Raw genomic sequence first — 20,603 nt, 5'->3', positions numbered from 1 at the left:
TCATATTTCTGTTCACGGGATCAGATGACTGTACTGATAAATGTCCTAAATTCCTACTTTGCAAATGTGAGTTCATTGTATTGTATCATTCAGCTCGGTGTTTGCGCTCTCTTCTCTGTAAATAATAACAGCTTGTATGTATTTCAGGGAGCATTAAGGCATTTAATCACAGCCCAAGGGTAAGACCAAACTTTACAAAGTCTAATGTGAAGGTCACCAAGTTGATTCCAGCCCTCCATGTCAGAGGGGCGGGCAGATTAGGAGGGGGAGGTTTACAACCCTCTACTTTCCAGCTAAAGGTCTCCAGGGAGTATCAAACTACCACGTCTGCAGCTGGAAGAGAGGGGAAGAGGAGAGGGGGATCAAAATAAGCCGACTGTAAGATAGGGCAGAGAGGACAGCGAGGAGTTAGGACCGCTTCATGAAAACAAAGTCGGCTGCAACATCTGGAGCAAAGCGCAAGTAGAACTTGGACATAAAACACGCACAGGGTGCAGCTCCAGAGTCCCCCTTCCAACTTCCTGCCTCCAGTAACGTCCGATACTTGGTTAAAATTCACCAAAACGCGAGAAGAATGCACAGACTGGACAAATACCTCTCGTGTTATAAGTAACTCGAGTTTCTGTGTATCCTCCGGAAACTCTTTTTGCGCTGTGCGCAAAGTCGATCTCAGTTGCGCCCGGAAAGTCGTTCGTGGGATACGTTTTTTCACATATAATGTTCTGACAAATAGCACAGTGAAGTTTGCGCGAAGTGATACAGGAAGAGCTGTCCATTTTTAGCTTTGATTTTTGGAGAGTCAAGTGATGGCACCGGAGCTGAAATCGCTTGTCCGACTGCTGCTGCTGGCGGTGGTGTGGGAGCTGAGCGCACAGGGGGCGACGGAGCGACACATCAATCCAGAGGTGAGGAATAAAGCCAGGGGTGAGGAATAAAGCCAGGGGTGAGGAATAAAGCCAGGGGTGAGGAATAAAGCCAGGGATGAGGAATAAAGCCAGGGATGAGGGGTGTAGTCAGATAGAATGAAGCTTAATTCTAATCGGTCAGATTAATAAATCCTGGACTGATGATAAATATGATTAATAAACCAGACAAATACGTCGAGAATCAAGCAATTACATTAGACAAATGCATCCAGAATAGAGAAATAAAACCAGATGAATAACCAAAATAATTAAATCCAAACTTGCTTATGTAAACCTGATAAATAAATGTAGGATTAAAGCAAAACAAATAATATTGTGAGAAAGTTGGGAGTTCTAGAGTTCAGGAGTAAAAGAAAAGTTTAAATTATGAGCAAATGAAAAATACTGTATTCTCACAAGAGTGAAGGATCCCTACTGCTACTCATCACATTTTAATTTTTTTATTTGATCAGATTGTTACACATCATTATAAATAATAATTTAACAGTTCAACAGGAATATGGGCGAGGCTTTGACCCTGGGTCAGAGGAAGCAGCCCATAATGACGATAGCGCTCGTGAAAACAGTGAGAAATGCTGAGGGGGCAAAAGCAGGAGAGGGAGAGAAAAAGCAAATAATGAGAAATGCATGAGCTTGTATTGTGGTCGGGGCAGAGACAGAGGCAATTTTTGTGGGAGTGGAGGGGGGGATTGATAGTTGTGGGTACAGTTCTATTCAGAGTGATGGGGAGATGTAATTGTTGACATCTGTCCTGCGTTAGGGCTCAGCGGACTGGGGGGAGGTGGGTTTTTACTATCTGAGAGCTTCTGCAGCATCTCAGCCATGGTCAGTTGTGGAAAAACACTTGGCACAGCGTGAAGTCAAGTTAAGTTAAAGGCTTCCAATCACCCACAGAGCTGAGGTACCAGGTCTAATTAGTGTTGTACATCCTCTCTGCTCTGTTCTGTTCTGTTCTGTTCTGCAGTATCAGCAATCCTCCAGCACTGTTCTGTGTTAATGTTGCAGGAAGTGACATTGTTATGATACCCCTACACACCGGCTTCTTTTAGCATCGTTAGCAGGCATTCTGCATGTGTGTATGAGTGTGTGTGTGTGCATTTAGATGCCTAAATGATATTGGTAGGTCACACAGTGGCGCCAAATGTCTCTCCAATCATTCTCTCCTGTCTGTGGCCTACGGAATAATTCCAGCTGTGCTAGTGGAAGAAAATGGAGTTAAGGGGTCCACTGACCTACATAAGACTGTCAACTCAAAGGCGAATCTGTGACTCAGATGTAAACCGAAAAGCTTTCCCATTGACACAATTCAAAACCTAGGATTGGAACCTGTAATACCAGGGATGCAAATTTGAAGGAATTTCCTCAACTGTTTAGATGTGTTAACAATCAATTATTGGTTATTATTGGTCAGTGTTTCTAAACTAATCACAGTAAAATCCAATTAAGTTGAGTAATAGATTTAAGAAATACTTCTATACTTATTATACGAACAAAATAATGCTTTCCCTTAAATTTGCAGTACTTCGACTCCCTTTTGGGGCTATTCGACACATGATTTAAAATATTAACTGTAGTAAGTAATGTTAAACAACTTCTAGGCTTCACTGAAGGGCAAATGTCTAGTGAGGCTGAACGTGTTGGTACATCTAGCACCTCAAACGTCCAAGTCATTTTACTTGTATCAGCAAAAAGAAGCGCTGGAAAAGTCTAAAGAAGAAGAAAGGAGGTAGTCATGCAAGTTAGGCCTGATAGCATGAGTGTAATAGTTATCAAGTCATGACCTGAATGTAGAAATTCAAACTCGGAGATGAGTTACAAGATGTTTGTTGCTTTGGAAATAGGTTTAGTCATATAAAGTCCTTTCATTTTGAGTGGATCTTTTTATATCATCAGCTTAAAAAGAACAGGAACATCAACTTTCAAAAATGAGCAAGCTTGCATAAGAGAAACTGGAACTTCAAGCTACAACATAAATGATTTTAATGGTGAAAAAAAATCACTGGTTGGCCTTTAAGTAGAAAGACTGTTAAGTTTCCGTGGAAATTTTCACCAAAGTGCACAGACAGGTTTGACCTGGATTGCCCTTGAAAGTGCGTTGGTTCAATAAGTTTAGATTCATGTAGTGATTCACATGCTCTGTTTTTATGACAGTTTTGTAAAACCACAGCTTCCTGTGTCTTTCATTTAACGTCATTGCAACAGGGGATGTTTGCGATCCCATATGTAGCCTCCACAAACCCACAAGTCACCAATATCGGTCCACAGTTCCGTTATGGAGGAGGATGTTTGTGTTTTAATTAGCAATAAGTTTAATTAAGTGAGTGGTTGTCTGCTGGTCAGTGGCTGCGTGTTGCTGAGATAAACAGTCGGGGTTGCAAGGATGTAGATGCACAAGTCATGTCCTGTGGTCTGTGGCTGAGACAGGAAGCGGGCAGTGGGCTTTTGTTTTGTGGCTAAAAACACCTTGGTGTGTCAGCAGCCACCTGCGTGTGACACGCACACACATCTTCTCCCATATGTGCACAGATCTTCTCCTAGGCACACGCACGCAGAAATTGTTACAAGCTGAGGTCATTCACTACAAAGCAAGATAAATGGACATGAGATGACATGATGAAGGCAAAGCAGGGAAGACAGTGAGAAGGCTGTTGCTGACAAGAAAGAGAGGCATTGTGGTGATGCGAGTGATGCAATCTGGGAAAAGGACAGTTGGAAAATGAAGCAATTAACCAGCTGAATACGACAGGATGTAAATCATAGCTGTCATGCACACATCCTGTCTGAATATACAGCTTGTCTCTTTACATCTGCTCCTAACGGGAATAAGCACGGATGCAAGAGAATTCAGACTGGTTGAACTGTAACTTTACACTGGTCCCATCTTGATGTCTCACTGGTCATTTAGAGGAAGAATTAAAGGAAGGAACAAAGTCACATCCTAAAGATCACCAGTGGGTGGCCTGAGGGGAGCCTCCCTGAGGAAAGATAGGAGGTGTTACAGGAAATAAGGTAATACTCAAAGTCATTATCTCATTTCCTGTTCACACAGGAAGTAAGCAATGAGCCAGACTTTGGGGAAGCTTTTTTCCTTTTTCCCTGTCATTGAGATTTAGTTTAGACATTGGTAGAGGCTTATGATTTCCCACTCTTTTGTCTTATTGTTGGCTGGAGAATGTTTGTTTTAATAGACAACAGCTGAGGGATTACACACACACATAAAACACACCTTTTCAAACCTTTCTACATGTGTGTTGAGAAGCTCCTGGCCAGAGGGGTCAGCAAGGTCGTAAATGTTTTCCTAAAGGAACGGCATTAGCCTCGGGCAAATGTTCATAAAGCAAGAAAGAATGTAACTAGTTTGATTTTGACGTCCCAGGCTGAATACACCTACACACAAACTCCCTCACACACACACACACACACAGTCACACGCTAACAGCCAGTAATGAGCTGTTTCAAGTGAAGTGGGAGCAATAATTTCATACGTTTATGACAGCTGACATAATACTGCAGCTCTTTGGGCAGAGTAAGTGGATGTGTAATGAGGAGCTGTGTGTGTGTGCTGTATACCCAGCATGCTTCAGTTGGACTCCCATCGCTGTTGACCAGAGTTTCTTTCCATTGGCCCTCACCAAACGGAACAACTGACTCTCTTTCTTTTCTGAAATGCAATCCCTCCTTCTCGCTCGCTCATCCTATGCAAAAGGAGACATCCATAGCAACCGTTGTTTGATTCTTTGTAGATCTTCCATTAAACAATAAACTCACATCACTGCATATGAGCAAGCTGCGCCCTTTACCTCACCATCCTGGATTCGGTTTCCTAAGAGAACTTTTGCACTGTGCTTCTTTTTGTCTGTGCATTGTTAAAAATCAAGGGATAAAGAGTGGCTTTAACAATAACAGCAGTTGCAAGGGGTTATTTGGAAATATGGTAGCTCCACTAATTGAAAGGAAATAAATTATTATTTGAATAAAAACATATATTTTTATACTGAGTCAACTCTAATACGTTAACACCAGGTTTCAAAGGGCCAGGAAAACTAGTTTAAAGGCATGTAGAGAATTTTAAATGGCTTTAACTGGCGGTCAAACAGTTGAAATATAGCTAGCTTATAGTAATGGATAAGTAAAATAGCTCAAATTCAAGGATATATGGTTGTAGCAAAAATAATTAATGAACAGTTGTAATAAAGTTATAAGTAATGGATAAATAAATGAAAGTATGGGTTGTCAGTGAAGGGGTATTTAAGTTCATCGGTGTGGGCTGTGGCTGCACAACTGACCAAAAAGGTAATCACTGCTCTACATCAAAAGATTGTATTAGTTTGGGCTGTCATCTCCTGTGCCACTGTAAATAGTGACCATTTCCTTTTCCTGCTACTACTTCAGTTACTCAGCCAGACTCACCCATTAGTGTGGTCAAAAATAGCAAAGTGTGACGGTGAATAAGACTTTGTCAAGTCACCTGAGGGACCCATGAAAGAGGTGTGGGAGCCTTAATGTTGAAACAAATGTCCAGTGTCACTCAACAGCAGTCTTTTGACTGAGCTGAGGGCAAAGTTCGGATTTTGTAGAAAGGAAAACAGTGAATGTGTATGAGAGAAGAATAAGGTTTCAAGCACAGTCAGATCACCCCTTAAACACCATTTTTCTTACATCCACAGTGAAATACATCTAGTTCTGAGATGCTAAAGTTTGTGTTCGACTTTCCCGCTCATGTGGACGTGCTGTAACAGTGGCAAACAGTGAGTCTTTATGTGACCAGTGGAGCTCCATGGGTGAGTCAGAACCAGAAAGGGCTCATTCAGGGATGAAGTCTAAACACTGAGACCTCCATGTCTCTCTAGGGCAGACATAGAGGAAGAGATTACACCTTCAAGGGCCTCCAAAATGTCATTCTGCCATTCACTTCTGCCCAAACTCACACAAGTATAGTCATGCATAAATATAAACCCACAGACCTAAGCACATATTCAGCTAATCCATGTCAGCACTGCTTTCAGACTTCTGCTTTGTACTGTACATTATTAGTGGAAAAATGTTGAAACGAGGCAGTTAAACATGTTTTGACTTCATTGTATTTAGCAACCTTTAGCGGCAGATGGGCAATAATTGAGTGGATCTGGGTGTGGTTGTTCATAAGTATTTACCCTCAAGTCTCTGGGTTTTCCATAAGAGAGGGATGAGGGAGAAGAGAGGAGAAGGGGTGGAGTGACGAGGCGAAGACAGAGACATGGACGTGGGGGGAAGAGTTTGACTTTGAGGTTTGGATGCGAGGTTGAAGAAATTCCCAGTTAAATTACTGACTGACGCTGCTGCTCGACTGGAGACATCGGCTGAGGTTGCCCAAGGCCTGAGTCTCACCCTGGGACACTCCCTATATTTCTCTCCTCTCTTTCTCAGTCCCCTTCTCTGCACAAACAACAACTAAACCTATCCATCAAGCACGAGCGTGCCCCCCAAAAGGTCAATTTTGACAGGCAGCCTTTATCAGCCCAGCCCATACTATATCCAAACAATAAAACACATCCTAAAAGTGCATTACAAGCACACAAAGTCACTGCACACAGCAGAATATCAAAGTAGTCTCGGTTTTCACTGTGCTCACAATAGCTTCAGTGTTATTTTTCAGCTCTAGTTTGAGAGGGAAAGAGTTTAGGAGAAGCTGTGTGGGAGAGGTGCGGAGCGAAGCCGCTGGCACATGTCCAGATGTCAAACCAGCACCGCAGAGAAATGGGTTTCCAGGGGAAAGTAAGGTCAGGCTAAGCTGAGACCAAGGGAACTGGAGGCATGAAGAACTCAGTGACCATCGTAAGACATGCTTCAAGAGCTTCAAATTAAGTCTTTCTTCATGTATAAATCCAACAGATAAGTTCAGTTATAACTGTCACAATCTACACTGAAACACAAACAAGTCGCTACAGGTTGACTTCAGTGTAGAAACTGAAGTTAATCTTTAACTCTTTTTGGGGGATTTCCTTTTTTCAGTTTCTGTCTGACTGTGTTTATGTTGAAATCTGATCTAACTCTGGTTAAAGCTTTTTTGGGCTTAAGCTTGGCATTACTCTTTCATGTCGACCTGAGTTTCTATCCACTACAGTCTTCAGTGGAGAGCTGAATGATGGTTGAATAGCTTTTGTGTTTAGTCATTAAATGGAGACGTGCCAGTGGCTTGAAATAATTTTCCTCTGACCGTCCAAATATCCAGATATCAAAACACAGCACAGCATTATTCAAGAACTTGTTTTCGCTGTCAGCGAGGAATGTGTTTTTGCTGCAGTCGCCCAAAAACATCCTGAACCTGTAGTCACTGTAAGTCATGATCAATATCATACCAAATAGTCCCTTAATGCTGGTTCTGACTATGACTAACAACAAAAATCAGCTGAGGTATCACATGTTTCTGTGGATGTTTCAAATTTAACCTTTTTTTCTTTCTCCATACTGCGACTGGATTTTCCTTGGTTGCATGTTGCAATGTTACTCATGAGTCACACTGTTTTCTCCTTTTTGTTTTGCTTTAAAGTCATGGCTGCAGCAGTACGGTTACCTGCCTCCAGGGGACTTGAGGACCCATTCCCTTCGTTCTCCACACTCTGTCCCCTCAGCCATTGCCGCCATGCAGAGGTTCTACGGCCTTACCATCACCGGCACCTTTGACACCAACACTATTGAGTGAGCACAATCAAACAGCTTTATTTTACATGTTGTAAAAGTACAGCCTCCAAACACAAATTAAAAGTACTATTTCTTACCTTGTTTTGAGTGGATTATGTCTTGTCTTTTCCAGGGCCATGCAGCGACCGCGTTGTGGTGTGCCAGATAAGTTTGGTGCCGAGCTGAAGACCAACCTCAGGAGGAAGCGATACGCCATCCAAGGCCTGAAGTGGAACAAGAATGAAATCACTTTCTCGTAAGTCAGCAAACGTCAAAGTGAATGTGCTACAACTGCAAAGACATGATGGAACAGTACCTATGACTTTGAATTTTCTGCTTAATTTCATGTTCGTACTCAATGAACCAAAAACAAGTGAGGTGACTGTTTAACAACTGAAATGGTTTTCCCATAAAGAGGGAATAACTCCAAACTCTGTCTCAACTTTCCCACCCTCCCCCCTCTCACTCCCACACACAATTACACTCTTCAGTATACAGAACTACACCCCTAAGGTTGGTGAGTACGAGACCCACGAGGCCATCAGGAAGGCCTTCAAGGTGTGGGAGGGCGTCACCCCACTCCGTTTCCGGGAAATCCCCTACAGTTACATACGGGACAAGGTGGAGGAGTTTGCAGACATTATGCTCTTCTTCGCCGAGGGTTTCCATGGTGACAGCAGCCCATTCGATGGCGAGGGAGGCTTTTTGGCACATGCCTATTTCCCTGGTAATGGCATCGGAGGGGACACCCACTTTGATGCAGCTGAGCCGTGGACGATTGGAAACAAGGATCTGTTAGGTGAGGCTCTGATGAATCTATGTTGAAACAAGGGGATTTTTTTCTTAAAATGAAAATGTGATGACACAAATGTTGGGAATTAACTTTTATGTTGGGGAGTCGGGACTCTTTATTTTGCTGTTGTGAGCAAAACATGAGCAGCAACATGTCCAGTCTTGTGTGAGTACATTTGAGGGAGAGCATGCCCCGGGCTTTGGTAATACCGCAGAAATAGAGAAGTGTTTATTTTTGGTTCAGCAGACACACAGTTTTGCAACATCAGCTGTTTGTGTCTGACACATAATCACCTGACCGGCAGATGACTTTATTTTTGACTTACTGATGTGATAAGTGTGTGTGTGAGTCACTTAAAAACTGGGAGATAGCAACATTTGCTCTTCTCTTTCAGTACTCATTGTATCCTCAGCATAAGCATGAGATCAAACTCATTTCATTATACCAAATTGCTTTCATTATTTGCAACAAAAAAAAAGTCATATTAAATGGTGTTTTTGTGTTTACGCCACTTCAGGCAATGATGTTTTCCTGGTTGCGGTGCATGAACTGGGTCATGCTCTTGGTCTGGAGCACTCCAATGATCCTTCAGCCATCATGGCTCCCTTCTACCAGTGGATGGACACCGAGACCTTCCGACTCCCTGATGACGACCGCAGAGGCATACAGCAACTTTATGGTACGTTTTCCACAGTTCAGCAACCATATCACCATCCAAAACGGAGCTCTGTGTTTATCTGCTTGTTGCAATTTTCAGCATGTTTGAAGCATAAATAACTTCAGTGATACACCAAGAGAAAACTGTAGACTTGAAAGGTAGAAGTAAAACATTAAATCTTTCCGATGATGTATAAATCTCAATTTTGTCCAAAACCTGTGCTATTTTTGCTCCAAACCCTTTTCTCATTCTGTATGTGTAATCGTTGGTGGTTTGTTTTCTCTCCGTTGTCTGCTTCTTCATAACCTATAATCTACATGGGGGATCATTAAGTTTCATTTGATCTTCCAAGACCAGTATTATATAATGTGTACAGGTTAAGGTTGAGTCTCTGAAAACCATTTTCATATGTCCTTGTTCACATAGGATCTGGATCAGGCCCTCAGCCCCCTCCTGTAACACCCCGTACACCGAACCACGGGCCCGATCCCACATATTCACCAGACAGGCCTCGCTTTGGTCCCAACATCTGTGATGGGCACTTCGACACCATCGCCATCCTCAGAGGAGAAATGTTTGTGTTCAAGGTAAACCATCATATCCTTGTTGGACTTTTGATATGACGGTTTGCCTAGCAGGCTGTTAATAAATCTCATCTCTTTCAGGATAAATGGTTCTGGAGGGTACGTAACAACCATGTTCTGGATGGATATCCCATGCCAATTGGTCACTTTTGGAGGGGACTGCCCACTCATGTCAATGCTGCTTTTGAAAGGGAAGATGGGAAATTTGCCTTCTTTAAAGGTAAGTCTGGCTTTAGTACATTGACGAAACATTCATAACATTTCCCTTTTACAAGCAGACATCATCCAACAGGCTACATTGTGCATTAATCTCATCACTGTTCGTCCTCTGTTTGTGAATCTCTGTCTAAACTCTGCCTCTTTCTGCCTCACTCTCTCTCCAGGGGACAGGTATTGGGTGTTCACTGAATCAGTTCTGGATCAAGGTTACCCTAAAAGTCTAAAGGAAATGGGCTCTGGACTTCCCAAAGATCGAATAGATGCAGCTCTCTTCTACACCCCCACTGGACAGACATTTTACTTCAGAGCAAACAAGTTAGTCATCTTATTTGTGTGTGTGTGTGTGCTGAACTCTATAAACTACTAATACTGAAGAAAAATCCAGTTGCATCACCCCCACCAAACACGTGTTTGAATGTTGACCATATAAGGTCCCAGTGCTTGGAGTCAGCCACTTATCCTGAATTACAAACCTGCTTCTCATTTCAACATTTAAACAGGCCTTGAGGAACTAAGCCTCCCCATATTTAAACCATAGTCATTGTTATAAAAAGTTTGGTAAAGTATGGCAGTCAGTGATTACAGTGCAAACAGCCACCTACATAAACAAAGTCCAAGGCAAGAGGAGGCTTTTATTTAAAAGAAAACAACATGCCCTATGACCAGACAACACCTTTACTCCTCGTCTTAGTCTATTCAGAGAGAGTGTGATTGTTGGAAGAGTCAACACCAATCCATCTGCAATATTTCAACACCAATTTTGTGGTCTGTCTCGAGATTTAGTCTTGTAGAAACACACACAGTGAATTACAGCAACTTTGGGGGATCAAATCCAAGTCAAGTCTCAAGTCAGGTATTTAGTCTTTAAGGATAAGTCTACACCAAGTCGAGAAAGTCACAAGTCTTTGAGAGCAAGTCAAAGTCAAGCCTCAAGTCATGAAGGCTACGTCCAAGTCTAGTCTTACTTATATCAGTACAAGTATCAAGTCAAGTCCTAAATACTTTGGACCAAAGAAAAATCAGGTCTCAAGTTATTTGCGACGGGTCCAAGTCAAGTTTGTCAGAACGAGACTCAAATCCCTTCTGAAGTCTCCTAGAGCAAGTCTGAATCAAGTCTCAAGTGTGTCAAGATAAGTCCTTTATGGCAAGTCTGAGTCAAGTCTCAAGTAAAGTAATAAGCCTTTTACATAAAGTCTACATAAAGCCTCAAGTTTGTCACAACAAGTCTCAAGTCAAGTCAAGTCTCAAGTTCTTTAGAGCAAGTCAAGCCTCAAGTAAAGCAGGCCAGGTCCAACTCAAGTCTCACAAGTCTTAAATCAAGTACCAAATCATTTAGGCCAAAGAAAAGTGTCATGTCATTCGTGACAAGTCCAAGTCGAGTCTGTCCAAGGTCTTTTAGGACAAGTTTAAATCAAGTATCAAGTATATCAAAGTCTCAAGTCAAGTCTCAAATCATTCAAGACAAGTCCAAGTCAAATCTCAAGTCTGTCAAATTAAGTTTTAGATAAAGTCTGTGAGGGCAAACCCAAGTCAAGTCTCAAGTCCTTCAGGGCAAATTTGTGTCAAATCTTGAAACATTACAGACAAAAAGTCACATATCTATCAGAACAAATCCAAGTCAAGTCAAGTCTTCATAATCAGAGTGCAAGTCAAGGAGCAAGTTTTTCAGGGGTGACCATGAACTCACTAGCTGTTTCTCTCTGTCCCTTTGTCCTTCCTTACCTGTCTCTTATGCTCTGTTTAGGTATTACCGTTTCAATGAAGATTCACGATCTGTTGATGATGGCTATCCCAAAGCAGTTAGTGTGTGGCAGGGAGCGCCTGACAACATCAAGGCAGCCTTCATGAGCAAAGATCAAGGTAAGGGGTTGTGTGTGTATAGTTATTCTTTGATTATTATCTCATGTGGAAAGGTTTGTCTCTCACATTTATGTTTTCCGCCCCTCAGCGTACACCTACTTCTACAAAGCCAACAAGTATTGGAAGTTCAACAACCAGATGATGCGTGTGGAGCCGGGATACCCCAAATCAGCACTTCGTGACTGGATGGGATGCCCCAATGAAGACCCCAAGACGGATGGAGGAAGAGGCGGAGGTGGACACGACAAGGACAAGGAGAGGGAGAAGGACAAGGAACGGGAGGATAAGGACAAAACTAGAGATAGAGAGAGGGAAAAGGAGAGGGAAAGGGAGAAGGAGAGGGAGAAGGAGAAGGAGAGGGATGAGGAAACGGAGGTGATCATTATTGAGGTGGATGAGGAGGAAGGGGTTGGTGGTGGCAGTGGAGCAGCAGCAGTGGTTGTGCCACTGTTCCTGTTAGTGTGTGTGATTGCGACGCTGGCAGCCTTGGTGTTTTTCCGTCGGTACGGTACCCCACGCCGACTCCTCTACTGCCAACGATCTCTACTGGACAAGGTGTAGACGGAGGAGGAGGAGGAGGGGAGAGAGGGGGCAGGGAAAGATAGGGAGAGAAAGAGAAAAAAAAGTGTAAGGAAATGTTGAACACGGATGATAAGAGCAGGAGAGAATGAGATAAACTGGGGAAAGAGCAGAAGGAAAAGCACCCGACTTGCATTTCAAAATATTCTTACCACTGCCTGATTCCTTTTGCTCTATCTTCAACCATTCCATCCTTCCATTTTTTTTCTTTTCTTCTCTCCCTTCTGTCTCGGCCTGCCTCGTGGTTACTGACGCCAGCTCATTGCTGTTTGTTTTAGCCTTTTTCTGTGTCATATTTTTAGGTTTTGTGTCAGTGGTCAGTGTTTGTGTCCTTGTGAATTTCCGCTTCGAACCTGCATCTTTCACGATGCCCATTCTAGCATGTTCCTTCAAAAAAAGCAAAGAGCGCGTTCAATCGCTTGTTCTTCCCCCTTGTAAACTTGCACACTCACATTAACACAAACATTTGGAAACCACAGTGGCGTAGTCATTGTGTTTCTTAATCTTCCAGTAAAGTAACATGTCAGAGCCAGTATGGACCATAAAAGGGAAACAAAACATTAGCTCAAGTCCTTATGAAGCATGAGAAACACTCATATCAGAGTTAAGCAATAAATGCGACTGTGTCCTTTCTTTTTTTATATCAGTGTCTTTAGTGCTGATTATTATTATAAATGATGTTGTCATTATTATTATGACCATTACTATTATTGTTGTTGTCCTCTGTGTAAAGAATGTTTTTGTACATTGTCATTAAAAAGTCCTGCTGGACAGTGACATACAGTTTTGAAAGTGGCCTTAATTTTATATTTGTGGGGACAGTGAATGGGGAAGGGGGTTATGTATTCTTGAAACTTGATTGTTTTTTTTTTTTTTACTTTGAATCCATCTCAAATGAAAATAAATTGAAAGATCTGAAAATGACTCGTTTTTGTCATTGTACTTGTTTACAAATCATGGTGCTACATTACCAGTCAGGGGTTACAAGCAGTTTAACAGCAATGATAATGATACTAGTGATAATGATAGTAATGATAATGATCTAGCTTTCTCAATGAGATTTTCTGTGTGTGTTCTCGCTTATATTTTAAAGCTTTTCTTACAAAATAAAGTAATTTCAAAAGGCTTTCTGTGCTTTGATTTTCACTTAGTAAATCACTCACCCTTCCTTCTCCCTTTATGCCATCTTTCTGTTAACTGCTTTTTTAGCTGAACTGGACCCACTCACCTGTTTTAATGCAGTAATATTCCAACTTAGGTCCAACTGCTATCATATAATCCAGCTCTTACCTGGACTCTTTACCTCTCATATCGATCACATTGCTCCTCCGTCTTGTCTTTCCTGGACCTCCAGGTTTCTTGCTCCCCGACTGCACCACTCTGCGTTACTGGGGCTCGGAAACTGGCAGTCCAGAAACTGGGTCGGAAAACGCGGACTGGATCCAAAGCTTAAGTAGAAACAGGAATGAAGACGATTGTGTGAAGCCGTTGCTGCACAGCAGGAAAACATATCTCAGCTATACAGTTAGAGAAAGACAGAGAGAGAGTGTGTGTGTGTATGTGTGTTTTCAGACTTCTGAGGACCAAAAATCCTTCATAAGAGTAGAAATATGAGGAAAGAAATGCAAAGTGGAGGACATGGTCTTGTCTTCGAGACTTAAGGTTTTGATTTAGGGTTTTGATAAGCTGTGGAGAGGTTTAGTGAGTGAATGCAGGTCCTCACAAGTACAGCAATACAAACATGCTGTCATGCATGTTTTGCACAGCTATAAATGCCTTTTTATTTGTGCATTATGCACTGCGTATATGTGCACTCCCATCCAACATGTGCCAATAAAAGCTCAAGCAGCAAACTTAGGCGTCTCCCCATTTCTTAATGATCGTGCTAATGAACAACTGCCATACACCCATCGGACTCACTGTGAAGATGGCTGATTGTGAGAGAAAGAGCGTGGGTGGGGGTTGGAGACTCTATGATATGTTATGATTACAGCAACAGGGCTTTATGCAATTACAATGATGAGGTATTTTCCTATTGTGCCGAAAAGATTTAGGGCGCCCATTTGTCTCCACTTTGCTGCAGTGTTTTGAAGAGCTGAGGCTGGGGAGAGGAGTCACGAGGCTTCTGGGGGGGGAGGAGGAGGAGTGAGGAGGGTTAAGTCACATTTGGAGGCCAGAGATGGAGCAGAATTCCATGAGCAACATCTGGAATTCCAACTGCATCATGTAGGCCAGACACACAGCGGGACATGGCAGTGAGGAGGTGGGGGATGGGAGTCGGTTTGGATCTGTTTAATTGGGTTTTTTGTCGACATCACGGTCACAATAAATGATATGTCATGAAGAAAATCGTTTGTTGTTGTAGTCTTCTTTCTCAGCAACTTTTACTATGTTTCTGTATTTGTGCATGAAGCTTTCCTTACTCAAACCGTCCCTGTGACCCGCAACCAAGTGAGACATTCAGCTGTGGGTCACTACTTGATGTTTTGTGTCTTCCCCAGCTGATTCTGCAGAGCGAAGAAAAGAATCGCCTCAGCATAATTCTTCCCCACAGTCCTCTCTTTTCTCCTCTCTGTGTAACTGGAGCGCTTTTCTTCACTGTCTGCGAAATGACTCACTTCTTTTTCACAAAGCCCAACAAAAGACCAGACCACAATGCCGCTGCCTCCTCCAGCCATCTCCACTCCTCTGGCGCTCACATTTCACCCAGATAACTGAAAAGGTAATTTCTAGTCCTGATTCCAACCCTACTGTCCACGTTCTACAAAAGCTGCTCCCCTCAGTGCCAAGTGCCTCAGATCACATCCACTAATCTCATTATCTCATCTCTCTGTCCACATCAAACTCTACTCAACAAACATCATTAACAAGCCCCTTTATGTGTCTGTCTTCCTCTTTCTGGACACTTCCTGTGTTTCAGCTGGCCGGTGTGTAGCCTGCAGGCTGATGAATGGAAACTTCCAAACAGGGGAAGTCCTGCTCTTGGCTATTGTGCCTCATAATAGCCAAAGAGAACATCATACTGTAATTGCAGGACCAACCTCAGAACGAAGGCTGAGTAACTTTCCCATTATACGAGAATGAATGATTAACAGAGAATGGTTAGTGTCACATTCTGCCTGGTAACAAGGATGTGGGATGACGGAAAGGGGCATTTCTTAAGGGAACTGGTGAGTGGCTATATAGGTTACACATGGTTTTCATTTGCATCAGTTAAAGCTGTGCCACATCCTGCACCCAGCGCTAATACGACAAACATGAACACAAGGTTTTTCTCTGGAGTCTTTGTCTCTTATGCTCACACACACGCACAGATAGGATGTAAAGAGCTTAAACCTAATGCAGTGTTCACTTCCACCAACAAAAAGTGGAGGTGATGCAGTTGCCTTTTGTTTAATTGTGAACAAATGGGATGGCCTAACTTGAAACTTGCTTTGCGTCTTTTGTGCTCATCTAAGAAAAATATTGTTTTGTTTTTAGGGACCCTCTGGTCTCCGTTGAGTGCCGCCATCAGGCCACAGTTTTAATTTTCAAAAATGGCAGTCTACTGGCTCGTCACTCTTTAAAGGGGGTAATTCAGTAACATAGCATGGCACTCTCATAACGTTGAGAAACCTGTGGGAGACACATTTTAAAAAAACGTACCAGATGATTCTGCACTTCTGGCTCTGGGGGTGGTCTGTCACCCACCTTGGTCAGAATTGAAATATTTTAACAACTATTATATGAACTCCCATGATTTTTTTTCTTTTCAATTTTGTGTTCATTTCACAGAATGACAACATAAACTACTGACTTTGTTGATCCTATCCTGACTTTCCCTCTAGCTCCATACCTCCACCATGGCATTGATATTTTTCACTAGACTTTTGACCTTCTGACTTTCTGATTGAAATTCAGTACCAACATTCCTGTTCCCCTCAGGATGAATTGTGACAATCTAAACTTTTCATCTCACACCATTATCATCTTCAATATGTCAGTTGTACATTGTGTTTGATGCTAATTCATACATTTATAGCATGCTAACACGCCAAACTAAGATGACAATCATTGTATTCATTTTACCTGCTAAACATCAGCATATTAGCATAGGCATTGTGAGCATGTTAGCATGCTGACATCATGACAGCTCAAAGCACCACTGTGCCCAAGTAGTCACACAGGGCTGCTCTGTTTTAACTGTTAAGCCCGATCTCAGCAGAAATCTAAATTGGTATATAACAGAGAAAACATAAATTGCAAAATGTGTCTAAACTCAAAAACATATACATGTTATATTTTGACATATTGTACATTACAATTCATATTTATTAATATATCATACATGTACATTTTTTTCACCTCTGCCAAGGAGGTTATGTTCTCAGCCATGTCCGTTTGTTTGTTGGTTGGTTGGTTTTTCAGCAGGATTACACAAAAACTATTGAACAGATTTCCATGAAATTTGAGTAGGGATGCAGTGATGATGGGAGGGTGAATTCTCGGCCCAGAATAGACCATATTAACTTCCAGGAACTTTTTCACACTTTCTTAAACATTGCAAGATAGGGTGTTTTCAACATTTTCATGAATTTCTCAGGGAATAATGATAATAATGGTGTATTTAGGTGGCTGGTTTCTATGAGTGAGTACAATTTGATGCAGATCCTAGATCTGGTGAGCTTAAATTACCGTTAAGCAGTTATGGGTGGGTTAAAATTTTAAGTGATGATGATACTGGATTAGGCTTGATTAAAATTAAAGTGGACTGACTTGGTGGAGATATGTGCCCTACTGATTGCAATTCTCCTTTATAAATGACATGAAAAGTTAATGATGATTTGATCTGTGATATGCTGACCCAATATAGTGAGGGCAGTGAACAGAACATCTAACAGAGAGAGAGATTACAGACCTTTTTCACATCAGATACTCTGTTGCATCATAGCAGGAAAAAGCACCAGCGTTGATGACGCTGATGATCACATTCCATTTAAGTGGCCCAGGAAGACATGACAGTGAGCCAGCCAGCACAACACCAGGCCTTCAAATTGTCTGATGTCGTTAAGGTTATTAATTACTGAGCGTCCCCTGCTATGAAACGTCAAAAAGCTGGACAAAGTTCTATCGTGCCTCAGAGGTTTTCTCTTTATTCTGGTGCTTTCTTCTTCCATGTATTAAAATAAAATAAAAAGTACTTTGCATTACGTATGGGTGCAAGAGTAGTTGCTACAACCTCTCTCTCTCTCACTCACACACACTGCTGGTGTAAGGATCAATACGTTAATACTTTTTTCCGTTATGTCTGCATCTTATTATTCCATTTAGCTACACACGGAGCTATGCATGGAAAATAACTTCCCCCATTAGTTAAACATAACTTTTCTGTGTGCCCTAGATGTCCCAATCTCAGTTTTCGCTGTTGCACTGTGTATTTCACCAACTGCTCGGTTTATGATCTTTCCTAACGATGCAGTTTTGCCAGTGTCTGCCCCCTCAGTGCTGAATCTGCTTAAAGCTATCAGTTTAAAGCCGCCGTACGTGCCTGCCTTTTTTGTTACACTTAGCACAATGTCTGCACTTTGAATTGGGTGTGGTGCGGTGGGAGCAGTCTCTTTTAAACGGCCAAGGGAGGTATTGTGTGGGTGAAAAGAATACAGGTGCAAGGAAGTTGAAAGATTAACATTTTAACTTCTTTAGGGGGCTTTTTTTCCCAAACCCCTGTCTCACATGGCGTGGTTTCCCAAGCCCCTGCAGAAAAACACCTCAATCATAGGAGATGCTGATTCAGGCTCTCCAAGCCCAACTACACTCATCCTGACCCAGCCATATCCGCAAGGAAACCCCCCTGCTTCACTCAGGGCCTGCTCAGGATGGTGGGCACATTTCATCTGACATCTAAATATATGTACAGTCACGGTCTGAACTCTTGAGACCCCCCCCAATTATTCTCCCTCCTCACCCTCCCCACATCTCCTGCAGTCTGTTAATGAAGTATCATACAACCTCCTGCTTGGTATTTCTCCTTCTCTCACCGCCTCTTCCATCGCAACAGGCCACATCTGGTTTCCATAAGCACATACATGTCATCACAAAGAAGAGGAAGGGGGAGAAGGGAGGGGAGGCCTGAAAGAGGAGGGGGAAGGGTGTGTTTATCAAGGGAAGCTTGAACTTCAAGGAGTGGTAAGACTGTCAAGATATTGCTGTTGTTCATTATCTCACATACGTTTTCTTGATATGTGGCAGATTCCCTTCATTCATAGATTGAAAGGAAATGTACAAGAGCAAGTATGGATGTGTGAGGGAGAGCCACACTGAGGCAAACCATGGGTAAATAGGGCACAGAGCAAGAAAGAAAAACTACAGAGGAGAGTAAGAGGAAAGTCAGTGAGACATGCAGAGATCTGAAAGGCCACATCAGAGGTTGCCTTTGAAAGTGGAGCTTAGTGGGCCTCTATGCTGAGTTCCTAACAGTGCTGGACACAAAGACCTATGTGGTTACACTGAAGAAGGGAGGGCTGGGAGGAGGGGAGGAGAAGAGGAGGCAGGCAGGGGGCTGCTTACAGAGCGAAAACATATTGTTTTTACTGCCCACTCATCAGCATAGGAGTGGCCTTGCTCAGCTGACTGGCTGGTCATGGAGGTCTTTACCATTGACCTGAGCTCTACACCAGACACAGGTGGTCTGTTGTGGTCCTGCAGCTGTCACGATTGGTTCTGTAAAAGACCCACAACTGTAGAAACATTGTTTTGAGTCATCTCTACATCTGTGAACACAGGGCTGTCCAGCTGTTTCATTTTAGATTTGCTGAGAATGATTTATCCCAAATGTGGCATTCCGGAGAGCTGGACTGAGAGAACTCTGCTCATCCTGGAATAAAGCTGCAGCAGGCAGTTTTGTATGTTGAGATTTTACACTTCAGTATTCGTAATTCAGAGATTCTTCATAGTAGTGCCTGGAGTTGGATCAGAAAAAGGAGTTCTCTCTGGTGAGATCACATTATCATGCGATCTCATGAATCCATCTTGCCAGGCTTCAAGCTATTGGCTTGTGGCCCAACCACAGTGGCTCAACCAATCAGCGTCCTATGGCAGCTGGCAGCTGGTTTAGGTGTGATGACAGCGAGAGAAGCGACTGTTTGAAAACAACGATGGCAGCTCTTCCAAGAGGTTTGCGTAGATGCTGCTATGGCATCAGTTATATCAGTACTGGAGAGTGTATTTTATTTGAAGAACAGCACTGAAGGTTTTTATTTTTTTGATGGAAAAGATGTTGTCACTCCTCTCCTGACCTGAAAGTTTGATTTACCCACGTGCACCAGTGGTAGCGCTCTCCTATTGTTGATCTGATTGGTGGAAGTTGGCCTGTGATAGATGGTGATTGACAGATTCATCCAGTCGCCTTTTGAAAGTGCCTGCCCTTTTCCAAACAGTTTCCAAGGACGACTTCCCAGATGGTCCTGTGTAACCAACCATCTTGTGTCTCAGTTTACAGTTCTCCATGTACAGACAGCTCAGGTGATCCTGCGTTGTAAAGATTGTAAAGATTCTAGTGTCTTCAGATCCGGCACTGCCAGTTCTTCTCATGAACGTTGTCTTAAATGCCTTTAATATTTGCAACTGACATTGCTTGTGTGTCAGAGGGAGACATACCTGTAAATAACAAAAGAAGAATGGCAAGCAAAAAGGGTTCTAGTATGAAAGGAACAACTGAGACTGTCCTGCACAGTGCAATCCTGGATCAGACATCGGTGAGTATGCAAGTCTATGCAATTTGACATAAAAGGTCACCATTTCATTTTATTCTGTTAAACATTTGAGTGAAATTTTGTCTCAGTTGGCAAATCACATTATGGCCAAAACTATGATTTTTGAAGTCACAGTGACCTTCCCTCAGGGCGTTCCTGAAATATTACGTTCATGTCGGGACGAACAGACGTACAGCCCAGGACAGTGCTATCGCCAGCGCACATGCATAACAATCGAATAAAAACTGGTTTGAGTAGTCAAAACCTAATGGCTGTGTTGCTATAATTCTCCAGGTACATTAATGTTCTCCAGAGGATGATGTTAAGTCCAGTTAAGACATCCAATGAGTTTCTCTTTTAGGGATACCCTTAGGCCTTTATGTTAACATTTTTACAAGGGAACTTATCATCTAACATGCCATGCCAAAGTTTTTTTTGTTTTTTTTTAAATAACCCCAAGCTTTTTCATCTAATCCAACCCAGAATAAAAGAACAGTCATATTTGCAACCTGCCTAGAAACAAAACAGGATGTTGTTTGTCCATCCAACATTTCAGATGTGGTTGGGTGTGATGAACAAGGATGTAGTGGACAT

The 20,603-nt window shown here is 42.5% G+C and overlaps 1 protein-coding gene across 1 annotated transcript; it reads left to right on the top strand.

Moving 5' to 3' along the window:
* The first annotated feature begins 326 nt into the window (after nt 1-326).
* On the top strand, nt 327-13,405 carry mmp14b (matrix metallopeptidase 14b (membrane-inserted)). The gene is made up of 10 exons (XM_073491346.1): nt 327-905; nt 7,456-7,604; nt 7,720-7,842; nt 8,078-8,385; nt 8,897-9,058; nt 9,464-9,624; nt 9,703-9,841; nt 10,005-10,155; nt 11,585-11,700; nt 11,789-13,405. Exons 1-10 carry the CDS (start codon nt 807-809, stop codon nt 12,259-12,261), a joined length of 1,881 nt encoding a protein of 626 aa, XP_073347447.1. The 5' UTR covers nt 327-806; the 3' UTR covers nt 12,262-13,405.
* Nucleotides 13,406-20,603: the final 7,198 nt, after the last annotated feature.

The sequence above is a fragment of the Pagrus major genome, chromosome 21 (genome assembly GCF_040436345.1).
Source record: "Pagrus major chromosome 21, Pma_NU_1.0".
NCBI lineage: Eukaryota > Metazoa > Chordata > Actinopteri > Spariformes > Sparidae > Pagrus > Pagrus major.
The sequence above is the reverse complement of the archived record's forward strand: the minus strand, read 5'-3'. Positions and strand labels throughout refer to the sequence as shown.

What these genes read in the sequence shown, in the direction of transcription:
- mmp14b (XM_073491346.1), top strand. Translation starts at nt 807, where the DNA reads ATGGCACCGGAGCTGAAATCGCTTGTCCGACTGCTGCTGCTGGCGGTG. An exon ending in AGCGACACATCAATCCAGAG is followed by an intron (nt 906 to 7,455) that starts GTGAGGAATAAA and finishes TTTGCTTTAAAG; the next exon opens with TCATGGCTGCAGCAGTACGG. An exon ending in TTTTACTTCAGAGCAAACAA is followed by an intron (nt 10,156 to 11,584) that starts GTTAGTCATCTT and finishes TGCTCTGTTTAG; the next exon opens with GTATTACCGTTTCAATGAAG.